General features: G+C 35.4%; 2 protein-coding genes across 4 annotated transcripts in view; one reads left to right on the top strand and one right to left on the bottom strand.

Moving 5' to 3' along the window:
* Positions 1-721: 721 nt before the first annotated feature.
* Positions 722-18,606, bottom strand: SNAP23 (synaptosome associated protein 23). 2 transcript variants are annotated; one of them, XM_039327383.1, is made up of 8 exons: positions 18,509-18,606; positions 13,196-13,300; positions 12,039-12,080; positions 11,437-11,485; positions 11,044-11,161; positions 5,986-6,138; positions 5,262-5,406; positions 722-3,089 (listed from the first exon to the last, which is right to left on the bottom strand). In XM_039327383.1, exons 2-8 carry the CDS (start codon positions 13,250-13,252, stop codon positions 3,024-3,026), a joined length of 630 nt encoding a protein of 209 aa, XP_039183317.1. In that variant the 5' UTR covers positions 13,253-13,300; positions 18,509-18,606; the 3' UTR covers positions 722-3,023. The 2 variants fall into 2 exon arrangements, with proteins under 2 accessions (XP_039183317.1, XP_039183248.1); XM_039327314.1 differs by having other exon boundaries at positions 18,400-18,591.
* Positions 18,607-22,405: 3,799 nt separating this feature from the next.
* ZNF106 (zinc finger protein 106) overlaps positions 22,406-27,873 on the top strand; it is a 49,300-nt gene continuing 43,832 nt past the window's right edge. The window contains exons 1-2 of one of the 2 annotated variants that reach the window (XM_039326964.1): positions 22,406-22,540; positions 27,748-27,832. In XM_039326964.1, the coding sequence (XP_039182898.1) occupies positions 22,523-22,540; positions 27,748-27,832 (103 nt within the window). In that variant the 5' untranslated portion in view covers positions 22,406-22,522. The remainder of the gene's footprint in view (positions 22,541-27,747; positions 27,833-27,873) is intronic. The other variant, XM_039326876.1, reaches the window with a different exon arrangement.

Raw genomic sequence — 27,873 nt, 5'->3', positions numbered from 1 at the left:
TCACCTTCTCACCAAGTTGCTTGGTGATAGTCTTATAGCCCATTCCAGCCTTGTGTAGATCTACAATCTTATCCCTGACATTCTTGGACAGCTCTTTGGTCTTAGCCATGGTGGAGAGTTTGGAATGTGATTGATTACTTCTGTTGACAGGTGTCTTTTATATAGGTAACAAACTGAGATTAGGAATATTCCCTTTAAGAGAGTGCTCCTAATCTCAGCTTGTTACCTGTATAAAAGACACCTGGGAGCCAGAAATCTTGCTGATAGGAGATCAAATATTTATTTTACTCATTAAAATACAAATCAATAACTTTTTTCAAATGCATTTTTCTGGATTTTTTGGTTGTTATTCTGTTTGTTAAAATAAACCTACCATTAAAATTATAGACTGATAATTTCTTTGTCAGTGGGCAAACGTACAAAATCAGCAGAGGATCAAATAATTTTTTCCCTCACTGTAAGTAAGGATTTTTCTTGAAACTCTTTTCTTTCCATCTTGAAACTCCAGGGAAATTTGGAATTCCTAGATCTTATTTTTTTCAGCAAGGTGACTATCCCATCAGCCCATATCTTGCTTTACTCAATGGAACTTAGTAATGGTTCACCTATTGGACTCCATAGGGAGCTAAAAGCTGGATTCGTAACTGCAAGCAAAAACATTTACAGGATATGTCTATTAAACACAGGCCATTCAGACTTACACAGGCACTTAAAAGAGTGAAAAGATTTATAAATTATATTTATTCAGCCTAACAAGTATACAGGAGGACATCTTGGGCATTCATTTACATTATAGCTAAAAACAGATTTGTACTGTTTGTCTTGTGATACTAAGCTATACAAAATTTATCATTTTTCACAAATTGTAATACCAGATGATTGTGGTATTAATTTTCAATTTTTATGTTTAATATTACTAAGCAAATGTTCATGGTTCCCATACAACCTAGTGATGAAATGTTACAGAGTACCATTTTGCTCAGCAGTTCAATTAATTACAGCTTGATAAAATATTACTAGAAAAAATTAAATATATAGAGCTCCTGGAGGAATTAATTGTGTTGCCTCTACAGAATATATTTTCTAGCCAAATCCTGTAATTTGTTTTGGTATTAATAAACGTAATTTGAGAGGGACGTGCACAGTTCTTGCACTATGCTCCAATTCCAGCATTCCATTGTACAAGTTTATATAGAAGACTAAGCTTTATAATAAAAATTAAACATTCAGCTGGAAATGTGAAAAGAAACAAGGCATGAAGAAATTATTTAAGAACAATCACAGTACAATTAGGAGATTCATTTTGAACTTTATAGTATCTAGAATTGTTGCAGATAATTCTTTTAGACTTGCAGCAAAACATGCAAGGACTAGAAGAACCTTATAGCTTCAAGTTGAATAAAATACATGTTCTACTAAATATTGCGCAGTTGAATAAATCAATAATTTGGTGGATTCTTAATTAGAAGAGAATTAAAGCCATCTTGTAAAGGAATGGGCATCTAGTAGATTTGAAATTTAGTCATGTCTACAGATACATGATAGAAAAACCAAATCAAGAACCTTAATCCTGAAATGGGAGTAAACTAAAAGAGGCTCTAGGTTAAGTACTTATTACAGCAAACTACACCATGTGACCCATTCAACAACTTATAGCAGTGATTCACGGTGGTTTCCCTTGGATCCCTACTTCTCCTACATACTAACATTTTTTAAAAGAAAATTTACAAGAAACAATTCAAATTCAATAAATCATAATTTGTGGTACCTGCAGAAATATGCCACCATTTAAAAAATTGTGAATTGGATCAAATTCTATTTGAATAACAATAAAATGGTGCTTGAAACTGATTTCTTTGAAAAGCAAGAGAATGTATAGTCCAGATAGAAAAAATGAAGCAGTATTGTTACTAATATCACTAAGCAGATGGCTTTTGACTTCATTCAAACTTAGATTGTGCCCTGATTTTAATGTTTTTACCCAATATTTTAATAAATACAGTATTGAAATCACAATATCCTGCCCTTTAAAGATTTGTACAGATTGTATGAATTGTTTATATTAAAAGGATAACACATTTCTTTAAGGAACACTTTTATGAAATAAGTTTGTACATTTTTGATAAAATGTTTTAAAAGATCCACATAGAGATTTCATAGACCAATCTCAGCAGTATTAATACCTACAGATACACATTTAAAAAAAATGGCAAAAGTTCAGGATATTTATATAAAGGCATATATTAATTTTCTTGTAATCTCACGAGATTCCAAATGATCAAGAGTAACATGTTCCATGTTAAGCTGCCTCAGTTGCCCTTTCCTCTAATCCCACTAACATACACAGTTTCTGTGAAAGAAGTAAAAGAAATCAGGATTGAAAGTCCAATGTTTTGGAGACAAAAGTGGGAAATAAGTTTAAATTTGTCTTGAGTTACGTTTATGCATTATGCATTTTTGTATGTTTACTTATCTAATTTGCATGCAAGTTAGAATAGCTATGGCTTGGAAGTATACTTTATTATATATCCATTATCATCTTTCCCCATCATGGAAAACTTGGTAATGAAATCAAATATTTTGAAAAAGTAGGGGCAAACTTAATTTCTATAAATATGTACATTTCATGAAAACCAATCATCTACCAATTCAGTGATGACATGTAGTATTATTAAGTGAGGTAATTAAATCTAGTGAGTGCATCCTCTTTACCTTTAATCAGTCAGTTTGCACTCCATCTCTGAGTTGCCACAAGGAGAGTAAAGAAAAAAAAAAAGGGGGTGGTAGTAGTAAGACTAATCTCACAGAAAGTACAAAACCAAGGAAAATGAAGCCCTGAGGATACGAACATGAATAAGAAAGTTACACTTCTGTTGTGCTATTTTCCTGGATTTTCAAACTAAACGTACAATACAATAATGTTCTGCTTTGTTTCATTTTCTGAACAGTTATTTCTCTTTGGAAATTGAGGATATTTGTAGAATGAAAAAAGATTTCAGTTGACTCAAAACTGGCAATGGCTATCAGTTCTCAATAAGCTTTTTGGCTTTTGCATTGGCTTGGTCAATACGGTCTTTGTTGGTTTCAGCCTGAAAAAGAAAACAAAATGTGACGCTACTAGTAAATTATAAAGGTGCACAGAAACTATTCAAGCCTCTTTATAGAAGAAATTATATTTCTTCAAGAATATGGAGAACCAAAAGAGAGACATTTAAAGTTATATTAATAGGAAAAAAATCCCCTCTCTCAATTCATTCAGGATATGGCTTTTTGTAAATTGCTAAGCATTCTGCAAAGATTCATTGTACTCAAATGAAATGAAAGAAATTAAATATAAATAAAGGACAAATTCCAGCATGGAAGGAAAATACTGGAGGGACTCCACTGACTTGCTTAGAAAATAGCCACAGAAATTAGCCATGAAAGTATAATACTTAGGAGCAAGGAAGAAACTAAAGCAGCATAGATTTATTTACAAGAGAAAATCATTTAAATAAGTTCATAGCTGACAGATAGTAATACATTCTAAATAATATTCTCATTATTATACTACTACACTTACTTGTATATATTATGGTTGTTTTTTAATTTAAAAATTAACATTTGAAACACTTTAAAAAAATAATTTAAAATATTTAACACTCATGTTAGCAAATATTTACCATCTATTTACTGCTCAGTCTAATGACTAGCACTTACTAATCTATTCACATACACAAAGATACCAGTGGTAAGCTATTGAGAGAAACAAGGCAGAAGAATTACTTAGGACAAGAAAAGAAAATAAGTTCTCAAAACAGCATGGTCACTTTTCTTCATTATTATAAAGTGCTGCTATGACTTTTAATAGGATTTGTTGATCACTAGTTTAGCAGCACTATTCATTAATTGTCTGAAGACCCATCAGTAATAAACTTTATTTAAAATATTTATTCAAAATATTTTTTAAAACTTGCTTAAATCAATCTACCCTGATTTATATCTCATTTTCTCTAAAGATTGCTTGGTTTTAAAACTGGTAAAAACTAATATCAACTTTCTTTTAATGATAAGGATATTTATTCTTTCAACCATCTTATCACATTTGGATACTAAGTATCAGATATTCAAGGCATTCATTCCATAACTCCCTAATTTGAATGGGTCATTGCAACATGCAAAGCAAGAAAGTAAGATAATAATAAGCCTATAACCTTGGGTACTCAGTGTGATGTCATGGACACTAAATAGCCACCAACACTACCATTGGTGTGTGCCAGGTTCTCTATCCTATCTGCATTATAAAAAGATTTAATTTACTAAAGGCATCCAGAAAAACAGGAAAGAGGATTAAGATAATTGATGTGTTGTTGTTTTTTTAAAAAAACTAGTATCTGTGATCAGGCCAGCCAATGGTGCTCTGATTCCAAAAGTCATTTTGAGAGTTGACCTTTAGCTACTGACTGCAATATTTATTCCTCCTCTCCCCGTTTCTGTCATGGCATTTTATATAAACAAAACTTTTTTTTCTTGGCACTGGTTCATCCTTTATAGAATATCAGTGTTTCAGAGAAACAAGTGCAAAATGTTGAGAAAGTCCAGAGTCAGAATAAAGCAACTTTAGTGGTATTTATTCTATTCTGGGCAACACAAATCTGCTTTTTAACCAACCAGGATATGATCTATAGCTCAATGTGATATATATCTTCAGTGTATATATAGTGCGCTTGTTTTGTGTATGGGTAGAAAGGAACAATTCACTAATACCAGCATATCACCAGGTTGCTTGTGCTTTGTAAGGACAAATATGAGCTGCATCAGATTCCACATTTACTTTGTACTTGAGTTCTTGGGCAAATTGCTTTTTTAAAAAAGCAACATCAACATTTTCCTGGAAATTAGTGTTTTGTTATTCATTTTATGAATGGACAGCAACAATCAGAAGGCACATATAACATACTTTTCAAATGTGTTCCTCAATCCCAATAATATGGTATTTATTGGCATTAGTATTCATTTTATTTTTCATATTGTATCATGATGGAAATATTTCAAGTTCACAATTCCAAAGGATTCACCATGAAATCAAATTTAAATATATCCTAGAGAGAAATAATGCTTTGGGTGGAAGAATGTTATCCAGCAAGAGAGCAAGGACACAATCTGTTGGCAAATTGGAAATTTGTACACCATGGTACTGTACTCCGGAACAATTACCTACTCATCTCAGCAATTATGTCTCTGATAATTAAGGCTGTAAAGATCCAGTTCTCGCTTCTTACCTTCTCATTTATCCGGTCTATCTGCTTGTTTTGTGAATCGATCTCACTGCCCATATCCAAGGCCATATGTTTCAGATTTCCCAAGATATGCCCCACTTGAGTTAAGTTATCCTCCATCTCATCTTCTCTGGCATCATTTGTTATCCTTTTCAAAATATCAAAAGAAACCTACTTTGAGTACTGGCAAGTTCCTTCTTCTTCTTCTTCATTGTAATGAACTACCGGTAAATTCTCTCTCTCTCAATCTCTCCCTCTCTCCCTCCCTCACCTGTCTATCCACATGCTCCTACTACTCAAACTGTCCTAGGGCAGTTCTCAATAGAAATTAAAAATCATCATCAGTTAAACTATTATAAAAATACCAAAGCCATAAACGCATGATAAAATTAAATAACAGAATCATAATCACAGTCCTAATTCTATCTCAAACAAACATTTCATAACTTCAGTCTTAAAATATATCTAATTGGCAACTTATAAAAGAGGTTAAAAATAAGCCTATGTTTTTATAAAGACTTTTATACATTCCACCAATCGTGCTGCAAAATTTGATTCAAAATGTGTTATTTGGAATCTTTGAAAAATGACTAAACAGTGTTCTGAATAAATATTCATGATTTACACAGAATAAGCTTCTCATGATGGTTTTCAATACCCCAGTACTGTTGCAGAACAACAGATACGGAATATATATTTATCAGTGGAGGAAGAAAAGACTATTTACCGCTTTATGTATCCTCCAGCTGGTCCTCCTGAGGTCTGTTGTTGGTAATTTCCTGCCTGTCCTGGTTGTCTGGTTATTATATGATCACCTGAATTTTCAGAGTTCTCACCCCAAGTTGTCTTATATGCTTTACTAGACTCAAAATTCCTTGTTCTATAAGAAAAATAAAATAGCTTCAATTAGCTAAAAAGATAAATACACAATTTAAATTTAGCTACTTTGAAATAATATTAGGGAATGCCAAGGATTCTTTCATATGACACTAGTAAATAAACCCAGCTTCACCACAAAATATGACCTTATTCATACACTATCCAAATGTATATTAGGTCAATGTAATGCCTGGTAAGTTAAATATGGTTCAGGAGAAGTGTGATCATAGCTTGTCACTGATTTATTCCTTTGAATGACATTGAGGGTGGGAGGTTAACCAAGGGAGGTTAATCTATACTTAATCCTGTTCTCATAGTCTTTGCAGCTTCTATCTTTTTAAATTAGCTACAGGTATTCCTCAACATACGACCGTAATGAACTGTCCATTACAACTATATCTCATAACAATCATAAAACAAGTGACTGGCCTGATTATATGGCTTTTTGCAGCAGTCATTAAGTGGCGATTGTAAAGTGAATGCGGTGATTTTTTAAGCAAACCAATAGTTTACTATAGGTGATTTGCCCAAAACAGGAAGTGCTGGTTTTTGGCAAAGCTATCATAAAATGTGATCACATGATCATGGGATCCTGAAGACACCCATAAATACAGCTATGTTGCTGAGCACCTGAAATTCAGTCACATGGCCATGAAGAGAACCCAGCCACCGGAATTTCAAATCCAAGTCCTAAGTCTCTTATTTAAGTCAGTTGCAACTTTGAACAGTTCCTAAGCAATCAGTCATAAATCATGACCTACCCGTACAGTGTGGGTTGAAGCAAAATTGATGGAGGAGGTAGAGCTTCCCCCACCTGCCCAAGTCTGTGGTAATTCCACCCTTGATTGGCCTACCACTGTTTCTTATAAGCATTTTTATAGAAATGTCAACTAACTACTGCAAAGGAGTTTAGAATATCAGTCATCATAAATGTTAACCAACAATTTATGGCTATTATGATCTGCCATGTCATGATGCTAAAATAAGGGATACAAATAGTCATCGACTTACAAACTATTTTGCCATAGTTGTTAAGCCAATTACTGCCAATGTTGTCATTAAATGAATCTGGGCTCCCCCATTGGCTTTACTTGTTGGAAGCTGGCTGGGAAGGTTACAAATGATGATCACATGACACTTAGGCACTGCAACTGTCATAAATATATGCCAGTTTCCAAGCACACAAATTACAATCATGTGAACACGGGGATGGTGCAATGGTCGTAAGTGTGAAAAACGATCATAAGTCACTCTTTTCTGTGCCATTGTAACTTTGAACGGTCATTAAACAAATGGTTGTAAGTCAACGACTACCTGCATAGCTAGCTTACTCATAGTTAGCACCTGACACGCTATATCATATTTGGTATACTCAACACATATTTGGTATTCAGTAGAACACCAGAAGAAATCATCTTGGATTTGCAGGCAAATCAATATGTACTGTATATTAAAGCACTGTAATTTTTTATATTAATAGCTGAAATAATATCCAAAATGATTCATGCCTTAGAGCAGTGGTTCTCAACCTGTGGGTCGGGACCCCATTTGGGGTCGAACGACCATTTCATGAAGGTCGCCAAACCACGCTGTCCGCCATTTTTTCCCTTTTCCCTAGCTGTCCTACTCCCTCTTATTGGTGGCCACACTCACTTGGCCACACCCCTGGGGGTCACCACAACACGGGGAACTGTATTATGGGGTCACGGCATTAGAAAGGTTGAGAATCACTGCCTTAGAGGCATTGTCCATGAATTAAAATGACTGTTTGCTAACAAAGTTAGCATTTCTCAATATATAATATTCTACTTGCCCTCTAATGACAATGTGTTCCTTCTAAATCTACCCTGGAGGGGTGAGATATCAGATTTAAAGCAAATACATGGAATGCAAGAGTGAAGAGAAGTCTTTTTGCATTGGTGTTCAATTTATTTTTATGAAATTCACATTCCCTATTTATATGTTCAACTATGTTAGCTCATTCCTTATAAATTAGTTGTAAGAAGTTCCTATACTAAAGACAGCCAACTTATTTGCTTATTATACAACCAAGTATGTACCTCTTAGCATTATATTTATGGGGCACCTTTTATTTAATGAATTGTATGGAAAAACCTAAAAAGCCAGCTTGCTGCTGTGGTTAAGGCACCAGGCTAGAAACTGGAAGACAGTGAGTTCTAGTCCTTCCTTAGCCATGAAGGCAGCTGGATGACAGTGGGCTTATCACGCTCCCTCAGTTGCAAGGAGGCAGCAATAGCAAACCACTTTTGAAAAACTGCAGGGACTGGTCCAGTTACCAGGTGTCAAAAAACTAATCTGAAGGCACAAACCAACAAAATATTGAGAAATTTATATTGTGCTAATTTCACCAAATCATGCATCAGTTAATCATTATCCTAATGGTAATAAAAATGGAGGAATGCAAAACTTATTTTTCTATTCAAACATTCATATAACCAAGATAAATCTTCTATGTATTGTTTTATGCTGTATTATTCTATAACAGGGGTCTTCAAACTTGGCCCTTTTATGACTTGTGGACTTCAACTCCCAGAATTCCTCAGCTAGGCACGATGGCTGAGGAATTTTGGGAGTTGAAGTCCACAAGTCATAAAAGGGTCAGGTTTGAAGACCCCTGTTCTATAATATCTAATTTTTATTTGGTTCTGGACTTACCCCATACAGTGGTACCTGATATTTTTAAACTAAACATAGGAATCCTGAGGCTATGGGCATTTTTACAAAACAGTTGCATGCTGAGTAATACTTGACAAAAAACATTTTTCTCCATGTGGTAGATCATAGTTAAAACAATATGTGAACATTATCATAACATTTCATATTATTCCTCCAATATTTTTAAATCTATGTATAAGCTATTATTTTCCTGAAAAAATCCTAACAAGACTTAAATTGTATATCACCTGCTATTTGCATTCTAAACATTATTTCAGATCAATCAAATCAGAATAGCTAAATATAAACTACAAACAACACAGCACAGATACAACTACAGACCATCACAAGGTTGCTTGCATGTTAAGAAAACATGCACAATCAGACATGCATCATGTTAGAACATCACCTTCAGACAGCTGGTTAGCAGTGCAAACTGCTTCTTAATACAGGGTTTTTCCTAAATTCCATTTTGAACAGTTAAGTGGATCCAACCTCTGATGTTAAATCTTCATTTTATTAAGAAGGAAAAATGGGGTGATTAGGAGAGAATGAAAAAAGAGTGAACAGTAAGACAAGCAAGCAGATAACTATTTGTTAGCTGACAAACTATTTCAAAGTATAGCTGAGAGTATGCTATAATAAGAAAACAGCTTTAAAACAAATCAGGAAGAAAAGAAGTATTATGAATATTATATTCAAAATTTGTAAAAATGCTGTGCTATTCTGACAAAAAGTCATTTAATTTAGCTCTAGGAACGGAAGAATTTGATTTCCTTTCATCTACTTCAAATCCATTCAATTCTTCTTCCGTCTCTATATATTTGCCTTATATACTATTTTGTTATCAAGCATATCAAAAATTCCACAAAATTACTTTTCCAATGTACAAAAATTTCAACTATCACAAAAACTTCATACTTTTCAGAATGAGGGATACAAATGTACTATTGGGGGGGAAAAGACTATTACACAGCACATCATGCTTTCCTTGTAATCCTTCACTAAACTGACACATATCTTGTTCCCACCCAGTGAAGCTGAGGGAAAAATTCTACAACTTTCCCATGAATTGTTATTTTAAATCTGATTGATATGGACAATAATTTTTTCCACATACCTAATAGGTAGTTTAAAATCCAACCCAAGCTTGTACTAATTGCTTTAGCTTCCCTATTCCAATATATTACCAGATTTAAGTCACAGGTATATTTGCACATCTAACTAAGCCTTATAGCACCTAACTACTGGTACATAACCACTGGCTTTTCTTCTCTAGTTGGCATAGCTTGAAAACAATTTAAACATTCATTGTTTAAACTTTATTATGTCATCCACTACAATTTCCATTTGTCATTACAAAAAAATCAAAACCACTAAATTTAAAACATTCTGGTCATTATTTTATTCACAGGTTACCCTTATGAACAAGTACAATTAAGTCTAAATAAGCATTTCCCAACTTCTTCCTTTGTAGGAACCACTACACTAAATAGAATGTTTTTGTGAATTGCAAGAAAATCAAGGAGACAGCCATACTTGGTGGTTGTCATGGCACTGGACCCCAAAATCAGAGTATTTTTACGAAACAAATACATTTTTAAAAGACTGAAATTTCACAAGACATCAATGCTCTTGTCTCAAATCTTTTAAAATTTGGGATAAAAATGCCACAATCTCATGGCTTTTCAAATGACAATAATGAAAACTTTATTTTGGATCTACACTACCAACCACTGAAACAAAAGTGTTCAAGCTTCATAGATCTGGAGAAAGGAGCAATCATTCACACTTGCATGCACCCATAAAGTTTTGGATAATACCCCATTGGAAAACCTGAAAGGGCAGGTTGGGGTCAGATCATCCCAGAGGAGGTCAATTTTTGTAGTTGCTCAAGAGTCTACCTGACTTAATAGCACATAAAGAAGACCATATGAATGCAGTCAGTGGCTTGGACAATGTTAAGGTAAAATGTGATTTCTTTGAATTTTGCTTATCATGTTATGTGAACCCAGTTGCTATTGTTTATAAACATAGTTTATGGCTTAGGATTATAAGTGAATACAGACCATGGTTTAGCACAATATCCAATTTGTGTTTTGAATTTTGTAGCAGTTTTTTTCCATCAGAGAGAACAATAGCTTAATTAAATTTTCTAGTCACTGAAGTTCTAAACAGGAGTGATATTTTTCCTTGAAAAAAGCATCTTACCAATCTGCTTTTAACTGACCTATTGCACGGACAGACACAGAGACCACAGCACTTATTAAGCTCTGTCAAGTTCTTTTCAGCTTCTTTCATGTCTTTGTTTATTTGATCCATACCTTCTTCTATGTGGTTTAACTTTTCTAGGAAAAAAAAGAAGCTTTAGAAACTTTAAATAACGTAAATGCTTACACTTCATATAGGAAGGTCTGCATTCAAAACACTTTTTAAAAAGCATTTAAAAGCAGTTTAAGAAGTGTTAATGTTTCTGGAAACTACTGCAAGCCTGTGGACAATGGCCATGCCTGTATCCGGACTGCATTAATTATGTATCTTTATTATGTATCACTATGAGATAGATTTCTAAATTTATAATCAAAGATGCCATAATTTTCTTTATTACACTTGTGCAACTCACCGCCTTGTTCATCTAACATGGTAATGGTTTTGATTCCAGCATCTTGGGACTATAATAGAAAAAAAGAGAATACAGAACCACTACACCATGGAATTAGTGTAATGACACAATTTGCTACAGGCTATTGTGTGGAGAAACTTCTAAATAATTACATAAAAATTTATCAGCATAAATACTACTATATAAAATTTTCTTCTAGGTAGAATAAAAAGATATTCCAATATGGCAAATTATTTTGTAATATAAGCTGTAAGTAACTGGTGAATTTGTTGCTTTTGTTTTTTGGTCCTATGATAAAATCATTTCAATTTTATATAAGTTTCATTGTTTATTTTTATTTAAGAACATTTATATGGCTGCCCAATTTACTCTCAGTAACTCTGGGTTGCTTACAAAGATACAAATCTGATATTAAAACAATTAAAAAGCAGAAAAAGAAGAGAAAAAAGCAAAGAAAGAGCTATTGCTCTTTCTAAGAAAATCTGAGAAATACTTCCATACACGTAATGCTTGATGAATGTAATATACTCAATTTCATTTAATGTTCTCCACCCGATTTTCCCCCCTCCACCCCCCAAAAAAGCCTTTAATTTCTTCCTTACCTCAATGGCCATGCCAAGGATCCTCCTTGTGCTTTCCAAAGACTAAAATAAAGATAGATTTCATTTCAGGCATGGAGATTTTTAAAGATATGTAATAATTATATAACTTTAGACATTGCTTTAAGTAAGCACTACAGTATACCCTTGTTTCTGACACAATGCAACTACAGTAAGCAAGGTTTTGTCTTGATTAGTGATATTTTAAAAATCAACATTATTATGCAGCCACTATTTTCCAGACAAACCCTCTTTTTAGATTCGGTGTAAGTCTGTCCTCTTGGAATCTATAAATTTTCTTTTTAAAGAGTCTGAAGTTTGTTCTATTGCGGCAGTGAAGAAGAGCAGAAATATACGATTAGCAAGGCTCTACCTCTGCCTTCCAAGCCTGGTGAAATTGCCCCTTGATGGTCTGTTTTGGCAGGGTGAAAAGAATGGGAATGGAATTGTTGCAATGGCTGATTCACTCTTACCTTCTCTAAGGCAGTGTTTCCCAAACTTGACAATTTTAAGGCATGAGGACTTCAACTCCCAGAATTCCACAGCCAGCAATGCTGGCTGTGGAATTCTGGGAGTTGAAGTCCACATGCCTTAAAATTGTCAAGTTTGGGAAACACTGCTCTAAGGGAAAGTATGTAAGAGCCCTCACAAAAGAGGCCACCTGCTAACCCTGAAATGACTTTGTGGGGCTAAAATACAGTCTGGAGGAAGAAGGCATGCTTAAAGTGCGGCATCTATAATATTTCCATCTTTTCTTTTTTTTGCATACCATCATTGTTTTCTCCCAGTTCTTTTACTTTCATTATGATGTCCCTACTATTTCCACAGATTAATCCTGAGTTTTATATATATAAAAAATAACTTGCAGCATACTGAGCTTGATTGTGCTTTTTCATGAGTGATATTTAATATGGGGGAGGGAGTCTGCATGCTGGGCTATGTGTAATACATAAACAAGGGTCTCCCCTTCAAAAAATTCATTAATCCTAGGGAAAAAAGTACTTTTGTTTTCTAAATTCAAGTGATTTAGATGAAAACCTCCCCTTCAATGTAATATTATCAAGCGATATTGTATAACCAATCAATTTTAGTGGAGATCATGCACTGTAAAAAGTTTATCTATCCAGATTATTGTGCAACAATATATTTGAAGTATTTACCTCATCTGTAACTTGATGGGCTTTCAGTTGAATTTCTTCTTGTGACAATTCAGCCATGATTGACACTTGTTTTTCAACATCCAATTATTCACAACAGGATTTCTTCTATAATAGTAAAGTATCAGTGGTAAGGGTATAATCTTGACCAGTTTTATGTAATATAAATTTGTTACAAATAAAGTGTGTCCTATTAATATTTTTTTTATTAAATTTATAACCAGTTTAGTTGTCAGCTTTCTAGGAAGAAGGGGGGAAAATCAAAATTTCAATATTAGAATATTCTATAAAAATTACAGTAATATAATGAAATACAATACTTCATGTATGTATTTATTGTTTTAATCAGTTTATATGCCCATCCATCTCAACAAGTGACTGTTGGCTGCAAACAAAATTAAAATAAAGTAAAAATAATTACAAGCATTACCAACACTGAAACGCAAAGTAGCCAAGAGACATCAAACTCAAATCATTAATGTAACCAAGAAGTGGCTCCCTGCCACAATCATGGCCCCAGGTCCAGGACTTTAGGGTCTTACGAAAGGCCAGCAGGGACAAGGTCATCCTGATCTCCAGAGAATTAATGTCTTTAATGGTAGAACTATGAGCAGCATCCAAATATCCTACACTGTATCTTCATTATAAAATAGCAGTTTACATAAAAGTTACACTTCTACATGATAAGTTAAGAAATAAAGAGAAGTCGAGTTTGCTCCAACTTCTCTCCTGACCAAATGATTCTCATCAGATAGTCTTCCATAACTCTTATCAATTTTGGACGTTGATTGATTTATAACTTTTTATCAATGGTCAGCACTATTTCTAAATAATCTAAGATATATTGATTCCCTCACTTGTTCAATGCTCCTGCTTTTTGAGGGCCCACCAATCTTTTTTAGATATTAATATAGAACTACAACTGTTGGGTTCAGGCAAAATTGGATGTATTGTATTGTTTTCTTCCCCAGAGAAAAATACATTTCTAGTGAAGCAATTTTTCAAGTGCAGCAGCTGGGACCAAACAAAAATGGAAGAAAAATGTCGCTCTTTATCCTGCAGAATGTCAACAGAAGAGAAACAAAATGCCTATTTCCCACATATTCAGTAGTAGCTCCAAATTTTTACTAGTGATTTTGAGTATTTGCAAAAAGAAAAAAAAAATCTAATTTTGCTTTTCCTGACAATTTTCTCAGACAGTAGCCGGTAATATGCAAAATATTAATAGAAATTAAGTATGAGGAACAAAACCAGAAACTTTTAAAAATGAGCTAAAGACACAAAAGGTAGTTTAGAGTAATCATCTGTAAAATAAAATATAGAAGAGAATCGTAATAATTGTGGGAATAGTTTTAAGCCACAAGTCCTATTATACATAAAATTTATTCCTCCTCTACATAAATAATCATCTCCTAATTTAATATCTAAAACTTTGTATAAGCCTCTTATAAAATTTATATGAAAATAAATGTTACTCTATCCTTATTTATCTGTAACTTGGAATGTAACAACAAAACCTAAACTTTGAAATAATAGCTTTATAGAAGCTTAAAATATATCTGTATTAGTACATCCAGTATTAGACCAAGACTGATTAATGCAATTGCCAAAAAATAGATCTCCAAAAGCCACTTAGATTAACATAGTCTTAGTCTTCCCAAACATAAGCTTTAAGAGATTGAGGAACAGATAGCCTGGACTTGTTCGAGGCCTTGTCTTAAATTCTACCATAATTAGAGAAAATTACAGACCTCACCTTTGCAGTTATGCTAACGCAGTGTTTCCCAAACTTGACAATTTTAAGGCATGTGGACTTCAACTCCCAGAATTCCACAGCCAGCTTTGCTGGCTGTGGAATTCTGGGAGTTGAAGTCCTCATGCCTTAAAATTGTCAAGTTTGGGAAACACTGTGCTAACCAAATGTGGAGTAATTTCGCCAATTGTAATCCATCTTTGTTCACTCATGGGCATACTGCTTACATGGAGAGATATCCCTGTATTCATGAAAGGCCTAGCTAATAGTTTGCAACAACTTCTTCAATTATTTTCAATTTTCCTTTAGTACTGATTATTCTTTTTGGGGGGAGGTGCCATCTGTTATAGATATTATTTCATTTCTGGGATGTATTTGCAGAGAGTACAAATTAAACAAACTTGTCTTAAATAAGACTGACAATTATGTTTCAGTTGCCTTTACTAAATAAGCTCACGATTCAAATCTGAAGAAAATATCAAACATTCATAAACAGTAAACAAAAAGATGGTGTTAACTGACGCACAGAAGGGCAAAGACAATCTGCATGCAGGACAACTGTAAAATGACAATGGCAGTTCTCACTTGCCAGATAGAAGAACTATCAGATCTAAGTAGCTACCTCAGATAAAGAAGTCTGCAAGCTGCCCAGATTTACCTCTGGTTCCTCCATTATTACTAGTCACTGGAACATAACATACAATTAACACCAAGCTATGAATACTACTTCTATGCACACCTATAACTCTTAGTTATCACTTTTTATTTTTTGACATACATGTCATTCATAATTTTGTACCTGTAGTTCCTTGAGTATATTTACAAAGTCCATTCTACTGTATCAGACCATCTTCATTCACATCTATTAGATCCTTCCCTTTTTCTCTTACTTCCACAAACACAGTGTTTCTTTCATTTCACTTTGGAAATTACCTTCCTTGCTTTGTGTTTACATGCCTAGTCATAGTCCTCTATATGCTGTAGTAATCATCAGATAGACCTGTAAATATTGATCTCCTGGACCCATGGTTTGGTTAACTGACACTCTCATATTATACTTTTTAGTAAGAGGAAGAGAGAGTAGACTAAGTCAGTGTCCAATATACAAGATTCCTGTAAGGGCAATGCTGGTCAATTTTGACAAATTTGGCTCACTAGGCCACAAGCATAACCTAAGCAACTCTTACTGCATACATTCTCATGCTATTCTATAAAAAGTAAGATTTCTAATCTAGGACTTTCTTACAAGTTAACATATTATTGCCTGCATTCTATGCAGTGTTCAAACTTCAAGATGCTTTCATTTACCTATTCTTGGGATTCTTTTGTCACAATTAATAAAATGAGAAGAAAAGGAACAAGTGACATTTCCAAAGTATTGTGTGAAAAATACAAAGTAACAGACATTTATGCAGTTTTACAACTTTTTTCATTTTACAAGTCAAAATGGGAACTTCCGCAATTTACTAATCGTATTTTAGTTTTAAAGGAGTAAAGACTGCTATTTAGATATATACTATATTACTATTTGTGTGCCATACAATATTTCCAATTTCCATCAGAAAGAAATGTGGAGAAATATTAACTCTGAATGTCCTTCTATTCAAAGAAAAAGTACAGGAAACATATGCCATTCTACTGATGGACAGAGAGAAAACATGATCTTTAATGAAAATTTTATTTTATATATATGCCATTCAGAAAAGGTCTTCACTCTTCTCAGGGATCCCAATTTATTAAGATATAATATTAGGACATATTTTCAGCAGAAATCATTTGTTCTTCTGAGAACTAATTATGAAACTGCAAAAGTAATCAAATCCTCAAAATAGAAATGCAGAAATTTCTGTCAACTGGCTTATAATTGGACTGCATTTGTTCACTGATAAATTGCTATTAACTGATGAACTTGATTCATCATAAATGCTTCCCATCCCAACCCTAAATGTCAGATGAGAAAGGTATGTGAATGGAAATCCGCTTGCAAGATAAGACAGTGATGTAACTAAAGAACTGAATTTTTTTAGTTTCTTGGGGGCAATTAGGACAGGTATGTTAAGTCTATCAAATGCTTAATGTATCCATTTAACTTTCATTTTATACTTAAAATGTACTATTACAGTCTACCATTTTGCCACTAAAATGACAATGAGTACATAATATATATGTACTGTAATTTAGGATGAAGTCAAAAACTTAAATCTATGATGAAATAATTGATCTTCCTAAGTACCTATGAGCTTTCATCTAGGATGGAACTTCTTATGTAAATCTGTTAAATTACATACAAACTACTTAATTCTGAAAATGAAAAACAAAAGAAAGGCTACAAGGAAATAGTTGCGTTACGGAACTATATTTCCCCAAAGAGTATAAACAAGTGTTTGTCCAGTAACTAAAGAATTTTGTAAGTGGGGATTTTTTTTCTTATAAAGGGAAGCTGATTTTACACAACTCTCCACTGTGAAGGAATAAGAAACATATGAATATTAGTTAAATCTGAAAAGGCTTCCAGATTTTGTTTCCTGTCCTTTCTTCTATCCATTCTTCTGCCCTCTTCCAATCTGCACCATTTAGTGGGGAAAGAAAAAAGTGAAAACTGCTACTGTTTCCTGTTGCTCTTGTTAAGGCTTTTAAAAATGCAGTAAAGAAACAGATGCAACCAAAGGGATAATGCCCACCACTATGTCAATCTTTTGCTAAAGTCTATGGTGAAGGCTATAGCTGTAAGACACAAAAATATTATAATAAATCCCTCTAGTTTTATGCTTCTCCCCCTAACAATGAAAAGCCCTAAAACAAGTTATTAAAGCCCTCTCCAGAGTTCCTGGTTTGGACTGCGAAGTGAGGGTTCAGCTAAAAGATCCCCACAAACAAGAAACGCAGGGCAGCCTGGAGAGGAAGCCAACTGGCAGCATTCCTCCAGAAAACCAACCGGCCCAAGCCGAGGCCTAACCCGAGAAGGCAGGACAGCCACGGGCGCTGCCACAACCACCGAGGGGTGACAACTCCTGTCCCCGAGGTCGGCCTCGCTGCCCGGCTCCGAGGAATGCTGCGGCGCTCTCCCCGCGGCGCGACCCCCCTCCCGCTCCGGCTTCCCGCGCCCCTTCCCTTTCTTTCCCTTCCCTTCCTTGCCCAGGACGCCTCGCTGCCCGTTTTTTTCCTGGCCTGCCCTGCTGCCACCTCGCCCAGGACCCAGCCTGCCGTTTAACCCCTTGGCCCCCGCCTTCCTCCGGCGGAGGAGAAAAGCCTCCGAGTCCCGCGCCTCCTGCACCCCGGTGCCTTCGGCGCTCCAGCCTGGCTCAAGGGGGCCTTTTCCGTCCTCCCCCCTCCCGGCCTCCCCAGCCCGAAGGCATTCCTCGCCCGCGACCGGCAGACTGGCTCGCCCCTTCCTCCTTTCCTCTGCCCGCCCGGCTCTTGCTCTCCCTGACGCTCCTTCCCTCCGGAGACTCACCCCGGCGCTTCGGGGGCAAAAAGCCCAAACCCGCCCCTCGGCTTCGCTCCACTTCGCCCGCCAGGCCTTTCGGCGCAGCTCTCCCGCTCTCTCCGCTGAGGGGACGAACCTCGCGCCGTGTCTTCGGAAGCCCCTTCTCTCCGCCGAGCCCCACCCAGGCAGTTTCCTGCAGCGCCTTCTTCTTCCCTCCGGTTCCTTCGGGGCCCAGCTGTTACCTCCTCCCGCCTCCCTCTTACCCGGTCTCTGAGTCGCAGAGCATTGGTCGCTTTGGGAGGCATTGCTAATAGCAATTGGTGGGAGGAAATGATCGTCATGTTTATCTTTCGCTTTCTCAGGTTGTTGATTCGCCTTTAGCATCCTGTTGGCGCTGTGTTTATCTTCTAATAAAACCCCGTTCAAGGGACAAAAGGTTTCAGCTATGGTAAAATCAGATCAGATTCCTGCGGTATGGATGTATTCCCTGACAACGTATTTTCTAAAAACAAGCATAAATAATAATAAAAATAAGCGTTTCTGTTTCTATATGTTTGAATATTAGTAGTTCGGGTTGGTAGTTGGGATGTTGATTTGATCTCCGAGGTTGGCGATTTGGCTGCAAACGTTTCGTCTCCGTTTGGGGTGGGGGGATATCTTCAGTGCACATTGAATTGTGCTCGTCTGTTTCTGTTTCTAACAGGTACTACGTGGCCCATTGACCAAATCATTCTTCGAACATATCAACACGAAGATAATATACAAAATGCTGAGCGCTCAAGAAATATTGCATACCGTCCCATCTGGCAATTCCCTCTTTGAACTATAAGAATCTATAAGAGCTTTTGAAATATTAAGTCAGCGTCTCAAACTTTTTTCTCTCTCAGGATCCCTTGTAATGTTAACTGTAACTCATATAAACAAAGCTCTTTTATCAGTATTTATGGTATTAAAAAATAGAAATGATGTATTCACTGCTGCTATCTCTTCTCACAATTGTTTGAGGGGATTTTAATGTTGTATTACTTTTTAACATAAGTTAGCATATAATTTGATTTTGGAGAAGCCTGAGGAGATCTTGGAGGACCCCCACGAGTCCTAGAATCACACTTTTCTCGGGTTTATATGAATTATTTACATTTGTTCAACCTGAAACTCCAGACATATTATAGATTACTTTTAACTGTATAGAATGATACCATCATGGAGGAAAACCATAGAATAAGACATAGATCCCCTTGATGTCACAAGTAGGAATGGAGTGTGGCATATGTGAATGATACCCAGTTGTACATCTCTATCTAAACTGTGCCAGAGATGTCAAATTCTGGTTTTGGTATCTAGAAGTTGTTAAATGGGGTGAAACATATTAAAGCCGAGCCCCCAAACAGGGCAGAATTGCTGTTTGTTCATTGTAAAGTTATGTTGATCCTGGTACTGTCTCTGGAGATGGAAGCACCATTTGTGAATGGACCAATGTATATTTGGTGATTTTCCTGAATTCACAGCTATTGCTGAATGATCAGGTAAAGATTGTAACATTTATTCATACCTCTTCTCTGGGCTACTGCAATGGACTCTAAATAAGTCTATTTTTGAAGACCATTTGGCAACAATAATTGGCACAAAATTTAATACTCTACATACTCATGCCTTGGATCTACTTCTTTCCTATATTTGCTCCTTGAATATAAAATGATGATTGATTGTACAAAAACATGGAGTGCCTCAAAAGATGTGAATTATGAAAAAATATCTTTGGTGAAATGATGCAGTGCAAGAAATCATGGATAAGGAAAAAAGTATATGAGAATATGAATGTGGCAATGATCTGAGAATGAAAGAGGTTACCTCAAATGTGTAGAGAGCAAAACATAGTTGAAATGATGTAGTCAAAGAGGTATACTTCTGCCTATTTTTTATATAATTGTTAAAACAGTATATATTAAGAGAAACTTAAAAATAAGTTGAATAAAGTGGTAACAAAAATGCTTTAAAAGTGTATGTAATAAAGGGATTGGGTCAAGAATGAATCGATGTTAAATGAACACATTGAATTGAATACAAAAGCGGGTGACCTGTTTGAAAATAGCACATTGAGGTGGTTTGGTCATGAGGGTACAATGAATGAAGATCAAATTGCAAAACAGAAATATGAAAGGAAAATAAATAGATTGAATTGGATAGAGTTGGTAATATCCTCAGAAAGGGAGATGTGGGATGTAAAAAGGGAGATACTGAAAATAAAAGGCAATTTATGAATTGATGTATTGATATGTTGGAAGCAAGGATGGTTTGCAGAGATACAGAGGTACTGTTCAAAGATATACTGTAATGAATTGTGTTGTAGCTCCCCCCCTTTAATCTCCTGCCTTCAATTTCATTGGCTCATACATTCTTATTTCTGCGCTCTGCATAAAGCTACTAATTGTAAAATGGAATACTGTAATCATAGAGAGGCATGGGGCTGCCATAATTAATGGGATCCATGATTATTATAGCTTATTCTGTGAAGTCATATGACTTTCTCTTTTTGATTATTGTTTATGATGGTTCCCATGTAAAACAATGAATTTTATTAAAAATCCATGCCTTGAGTCAATAATTTCTGTTACTTTTATACCAAGGTAATGTGAGTGGTAATTTGATAGTGATTTCATATGGGTCCATGTAAAAATAATTATGTAGCCCTTAGTGCTCTCTGAGCTTTGCTGTTTGCTTGCAGATGTTTTATTACCCATCTTGGTAACATCAGCATTGCTAACAAATTGTGATGCAAAACCACCAGATCCATTCTTATTGGGTTTCGTAATTATGTTATTTTATTGTTTCATGCAGATCCTGTGTAAGAATATAAAAATGATATGAATTTAATAATATCCATTCTGATTTCATGGATCTGACATTTACTTCTTTAATAGGAGACAACTAAGGCCAGTTATCCACAACTGAATTGTAGTAACATCAGGAAATAATCTTCCTCCATCTGTCATGCTAAATTAGTTTTATTCTTCAACATACACATGGTTTTTTTTGTTATTTTTTCTTGTTGTGGTGCTAGTTGTTTGATTTTAAAAAGATCCTTTTTTGCAAGCTTCTAGAAGCCCTATCCAGATTTTCAAGTCTAAACTAGCAAAAAAAAAATAACATGGTTGTAGCAGGTTTTTAATAGTCACCCTGATACCAGGTACTTTGTAAAACAGAGCTTCAGCAATAAACTATGGGCCTTTTATCGTACAAAGCTAGAAACAATCACATGTGATCTATCAATAAATAGGAAATCTCTGCATGGCTGTGATTCATACTCAAGTTTTGTATTCATTGTGATGTTGGGTAAATTAGTGTTTATGTGTCTTTTCAAGCTACTTAGCCTGGGCTTGAAAATTAAACATGGTCAAGCTAAGCAAGTACTGTGCATGCAATGGAAAATCAGCAGGAAATGCCAAGCTGTACTGCAAGTTACACTGAGAATAAACAGGAAAGGCGATGTCAAAGCACTTCCCTCTGGTTAAGATAATTATACTGTATGTTTTCCTTAAAACCACCAGGAGCTGAATTTTAAAAAAGGGACTTTTTTGTTTTATTTAAAAACACTCAAAGGTAATCTGTTACTGCTGTGATAGTGTTAAGCCCTTTGAGAACTTGCTGCATATATCCATTTTGTCTGGAAAACCTTCATTTTCAGTTCACATTGTCAACCGCTATTACTCTTATTTGGAGTAAGGAACAAATATGATTTCCTCTACGCAAATATCATTCAGACAGCACTCGGAACCGAATTAACCAATGGCCCAGTGTACAAGCCCAATTCAGTACTTGCTGACAAAGGTAACCCCCCCCCCAAAAAAACTACATCTACCAAAATGCATCACCCTCCGTTTGTTTGAATCAGAGATACTCAGTGGGACTCATTTCCTGTTTCTATGGTATTGCAAAACCGACTTTTCCGGATTGCAAACTACTATTCCCAGAATGCATACGAAAAGGATATGGCTCTCTGATTGGTTGAAACCATATGAAGACGTTCCCGGCCTGTGGCGCGGTTCTCTTTTGGGTCGAGCTTGCTGGTCTCCGGAGGAGGCTGCACCGGCAATGGGCGGGGTTTCGGTAGCCCATCGTGTTGGGTGATGCGCTCGTTCTTCGCGGTTGGATGAGACGGATACGATCTGTAAGTACCCACAAGACGGGCTGTTACTGCTTCCCCCTTCAAAGTATAAGGTGGAAGCTGAGCTTAAGTCCCGGACTGGAGGGTTGTTGATGATAGTAGCTTTTTTTTTTTTTTTTGGAGTAGGCTGGAAAGTAGTTAAATAATCTTTGAGGATCGATTGAAGAGGAACCAACTTAAGAAGTTTGAAAAGCAGCCGAGGACCTAATACTGTAGCACAACAAATCCCCGTTTCTATTACAAGTTAACATTCTTTGTTTTTAAACCAAAACATTATAAAAAAAAATAGGAGCCATATATAAACTTCGTTGCAAAATGTTGCAAAACTAGGTTTTCTTCCCCCAAAGCTCTCATAACCTGTGATAAATGCATAAATGGGAGCATCGAAGAAATAAGAGCATGATAAATCCTTATATTTGGATTGCAATTTAATAAAACTGCTGTGGTAAAAAATCCTTATGTATCCTGTTTAGTAGTTCTTACCAAACACTCAGCCAAATTCAGGTGTCAAGAATTCAAAAAATTAATAGAGGAAATTACTAAAGAAACAGTTTTTAATTGGCTTGAAAGGAAAGGCAATAAATACTTAGAGAAATTCCTTTTATTCCCAGTTCACAAAGCAGCATAAATATGGGAATGGTGGTTAATTTTGCTGGCTTACTCACCAGAAGGCTAGTATAACAGCTGTGAGTCAGTAAAGGGGAAACTATCTTTAGATAAGTGAATTGTTATAGAATGTGAACAAGTATATTCTGGAATAGTTTTCAGTATAGCCTTATTTCTGCTGCTTTTCAAAGACATAATCACAAAGGATAACATTGAGCTACTGTGGATATTGATTCGAACATCATTTAAAAGTTGTATATTTAAATAGAACCATATTTTTAAATAAGATTCTCATTTTATATATTATTTACAATTCATACTTTTTTTGAAAAGTATTACATAACTCCTAAAGTGTAGACTCTTTAGCACCTTTTGATTACTTCTTTCTTCACAGAATATAACTTGACTGGGTCAAGTTACCAATAGCAATCACCCAAATTATGTGTTATTATTCAATCTTAGCTGCATTATTGTTTACAAAACCCAGTACAGATAACCCTCTGTACTTACAATCATTTGTTTAGTGACTATTCAAAGTTATAGTGTTCCTGAAAAAAGGGACTTACAACTTTTTCACACTTATGACTGTTGCAGCATCTCCATGGTCATGTGATCAGAATTCAGACACTTGGCAACTGCCTCATATTTATGACGGTTGCAGTGTTCTGGAGTTGTGACCTGAGAAGCAAAGTCAATGGAAAAGCCAGATTTACTTAACAACTGTGTGCTAACTTAACAACTGCATTGATTCACTTAAAACTGTGGCAAGCAAGGTTCATAAAATGGGGCAAAACTCACAACAGCTGTGTTGCTTTGCAACAGAAATTTTGGGAACAATTATGGTTGTAAGTCAAGGACAACATTGTTTAAATTCCATTATCTTTGTGGCCAATGTTCCAAGGTGTGCTAAGGCAAAAAGTTAATAGGTACGTATGCCACCATTGCATGCTGTATTTATTAAAATTCCCAAACAGTGATTATTCTGTATTGGATTCAGGTTAAACAGTAAGTCTCATTTTTTTTTTAAATGTAGTATATGATACCTTAAAATGTGGTTCTCTTTCTGTGTTGAGCTCTTTGGCTGAATGTGCTGATACCACTTTCCCACAGTTTTCAGATATTTTCTTTTTCTGGAATACCTTCTTTGCTTGGTTAGTCAAGAATACAGAAAATCCCATGCTCCAAATATAGGTACTATAAGGCAGTATTTTGTATGTTATTAGCACTTTTGTGTTCTGAAAAAAATATTCTATGAGAAGATGCCTCGTAGTCTATATATACTTAGGCCTGTAAAGGTAAAATAGGAATTGGACTATTTTGCAAATCCTCTCCTTTATTAAACTTAACAAGGGTGATAACTGTTCCTGCATCAATTATCAAATATGCATGAAATATAAATATTCAAGGATTTGAAATATACTAAGATTCTTCATCTTCCGGAAGGGCATTTTTTTCTGAAAGTAAATCAGAGTTGTGGAGTCATTAAGTTTTCTATACAGGCAATCATTTAGGCACAGGTACAGAGCCTATGACTCATCAGATGTTCTTGAAATACAACTCCCAGCATCCATCACTATTAGCCCTGCTCACGGGGCTGCTGGGAGTTGTGTTTTAGTGGGCCTCACTTCTGTTTTAAGCAAATTCAAGATGGACAGTGATTAATAGTTATATGTTACTTATATGTAAGGGTGTAGGTCTATACATATGTTGTATATAGTATGTTTAAATGTGTGTTATCTATGTGTACACTTAGAGCAAGTAACTAAATTTCATTTTTAATGTGTGCTATTGTGCTCACAGTAAAAAATGACAATAAAGGTTATCTAATATTTAATATCTAATATCTAAAGTGATGCTCATGATTTATTGTTCTTTCTGTCCCATGCTTGCAGAATAATTAACCATGAATATATCATGCGATGATAGTACAGCTAAACTAATTATGGAATAAAAAATATATAATTGATTTTGAACTTATGGTTTCAAATTCATTTATTAGTTTTTCTTTAAATTTTATTTAGCTGTAACAGTTTTGTAAGTCGAACATTAAACATATATTTTTCATCTTTTTTGTTCATTCAAAAGGATATAGGAATGGCTTCTGATTAGATTGCAAAATGTGTCCCAAAACACCATGGTACCCCACCAAAATAAGACACTTGTGAAATATACAAATTTAAGTATTTAAGTGTCTTATAGAATATTAGAGCTACACTGGGAGTGATTCTAGATCATCCCAGATTTGTTGAGAGTTGGGTGGCGCACTAGTTTAATAAATTATATTTGCTTCTAATGCAGTTGTTGACTGTGGGCTCAATGTTTTTTTTCCTTTTACTCTTAGGAAATGGTGACTATCTGCCATTTTTCTTTCTTTGATGCCTACCTCTTCTCAGTTATTTTTTGCTGCCCAAGTGCTGTACCTGTAACCTATTTGGCTTGAGATATATTGTGGTCTATATCTCCTGGGCCTTCCTGATATAAGTAGTCCAGCTATAAGAACTATAAGATATTTTGAAGGGTATCTGGTGGATTCATAGTATATCACAAGTAGATTAATATTGTGCTGGTTAGTAGAGCGCCTAAAGAGGGAAAAGGAATTATTTGAACTACTGAGACCTCTTACTTCCTTTGCCTTTTTCTGATATTTTTTGTCCATGCAAGAATCTAAAAATTAAAATTTCCAATAAATGATTTGATGATGGTTCCATCAAGCCCATGCCATCACCATATATCCTTTAGTAATAGTGTGTTTTCAGTTAATATTGCTTTCCCCTTCCTTCTTTAAGAGAAGGGCAAGTAGATGCCTCTGATGACATGGTTGTGTTTTTATGTTACACATTATAGACCTGCAATTTATTTTTCTCTGTTGCAGGGTAAACTAACAAGAGAGCTTGGGAGCCTTAATTCTGGAGTGTAGTCTGAGCAATCCCTTTGCAGAGGAAAAACTATTGCTCTGGCTTTTTCATAGTGACAGCCAATAGCAGTTGAATCTGGATAGTATTTTTAGCCCTCTCTTGTAAGTGGCTGAAGTTGATTAGGCAGCTAACGGAACCCTTACTATGCTTGCAGTCAGGCATAGTTAGATACACTTGTATTTCTAATTAGCCAAAGCAGATGTCATTTTAGATCTGCTTGGTAAACATCACTTCTAATTAGCCTGCCAACTGATGAAATAGGATAAGCCTACTCTACTGACCTTGTTATCTGTTTTAAGCATTTTACTTCCCCACTTGAAGAAGCAATTTCTAAATGAATTCCAGAAATTCTGAAATAGTTTTGAGCAACACATGAAGAATGTTAAATTAACAACAAAGCAATGCTGATATAGGCTATTAAGAGAATATAAAAGATTGTACACCCCAAGGAAAACATCCACTATTTTTACCTTTAAGTTTAAGAAAGATTCATGTTCTTTATATTACGCTAATATCCTAATATTTAGAAATGTATAGAGTTGCTTATAATATGGTCAATTGAATAGCATTAAACCCACCGTTTTTTTCTGGAAAAAGGATTTACTTTGCTGCTTCTTGAAATTGATAAATGTGTGACCGGAGTAATTGTTGTCCTTAATTATTTACCATGGTTAAGTAAGTATAGTGCAGTGTTTCTCAACCTTGACAATTTTAAGGCATGTGGACTTCAACTCCCAGAATTCCACAGCCACCATTGCTGGCTGTGGAATTCTGGGAGTTGAAGTCAACATGCCTTAAAATTGTCAAGGTTGAGAAACACTGGTATAGTGTATTCTGTACTGCAAGGATAAATATCCTGATTCGCTCAGTTTTTCTTTATCTATTTTTTTTTCCTGTAGAATAAAAAAAATACAATTAGCAGGCAACATTTTAAAAATGTCATTAAATAACATCCTTGTTGTAGGAAGGAAGTTACTGCTAACTTTATTTGCTATGTTTAAATTCTTCAGTTGTATTATTATTTTTCTTCTAATCCAAGCCAAGTGGTTCTGAATCTTGACTTCAAGATTGATGGAGAATGTACAAACAAGGCTGCTGTGAAAAACAGATCTGAGTCAAGGTGTTCTGAGTCAATGTCTTCCTTTAGACCAGTGGTTCTCAACCTTTTTAATGTCGCGACCCCCAACCGGTCGTAAGTTGAGGACTACCCAACCGGTCGTAAGTCAAGGACTTTCCCTGCCCGGGAGCGCCACGCATGCGTGGTGCCGCCCCCTGCGCCAGCCGAGGCAACTTGCAGCACCGTTTAAAGAATGGAACTTTTGGCGGGCTCAGCAGGGCAGAGACAGCCTGGACAATTCCTATTGGCTTTTGAAAGCCAATAGAATTAGACTCTATTCAAGAGAGTCTATTCTATTGGCTTTAAAAAGCCAATAGACTAAAAGGAAGTAGCACAGCTAAGGAAAAGGGGGAAAAAATGGCGGACTGCGTTGTTTGGCGACCCCCGTGAAATGGTTGTTCAACCCCAAATGGGGTCCCGACCCACAGGTTGAGAACCGCTGCTTTAGACATAATCAGGTTAATAAGAAAGTAGAATGTTTTTTGAATTGAATAGTTCTCCTATTAAAAGTGATATTTGAAAAATTATAAAGCTGGCAAAGAGTTAATGAATATTCTGTTTTCTACTTATAGGGATCGGGTAAGATCTTTTTCAAGAATTCACTATGGTCCGAGAACGAAAATGTATATTGTGTCACATCGTATACAGCTCAAAAAAGGTAAAATAAAATTTCAGCACCATTCCAAGAAACTTTCACA

The sequence above is a fragment of the Crotalus tigris genome, unplaced genomic scaffold (assembly GCF_016545835.1).
Source record: "Crotalus tigris isolate CLP2741 ecotype Arizona unplaced genomic scaffold, ASM1654583v1 scf7180000017545.3456711, whole genome shotgun sequence".
NCBI lineage: Eukaryota > Metazoa > Chordata > Lepidosauria > Squamata > Viperidae > Crotalus > Crotalus tigris.
Note: the sequence above shows the minus strand (reverse complement) of the source record. Positions and strands in the feature narration are given on the sequence as shown.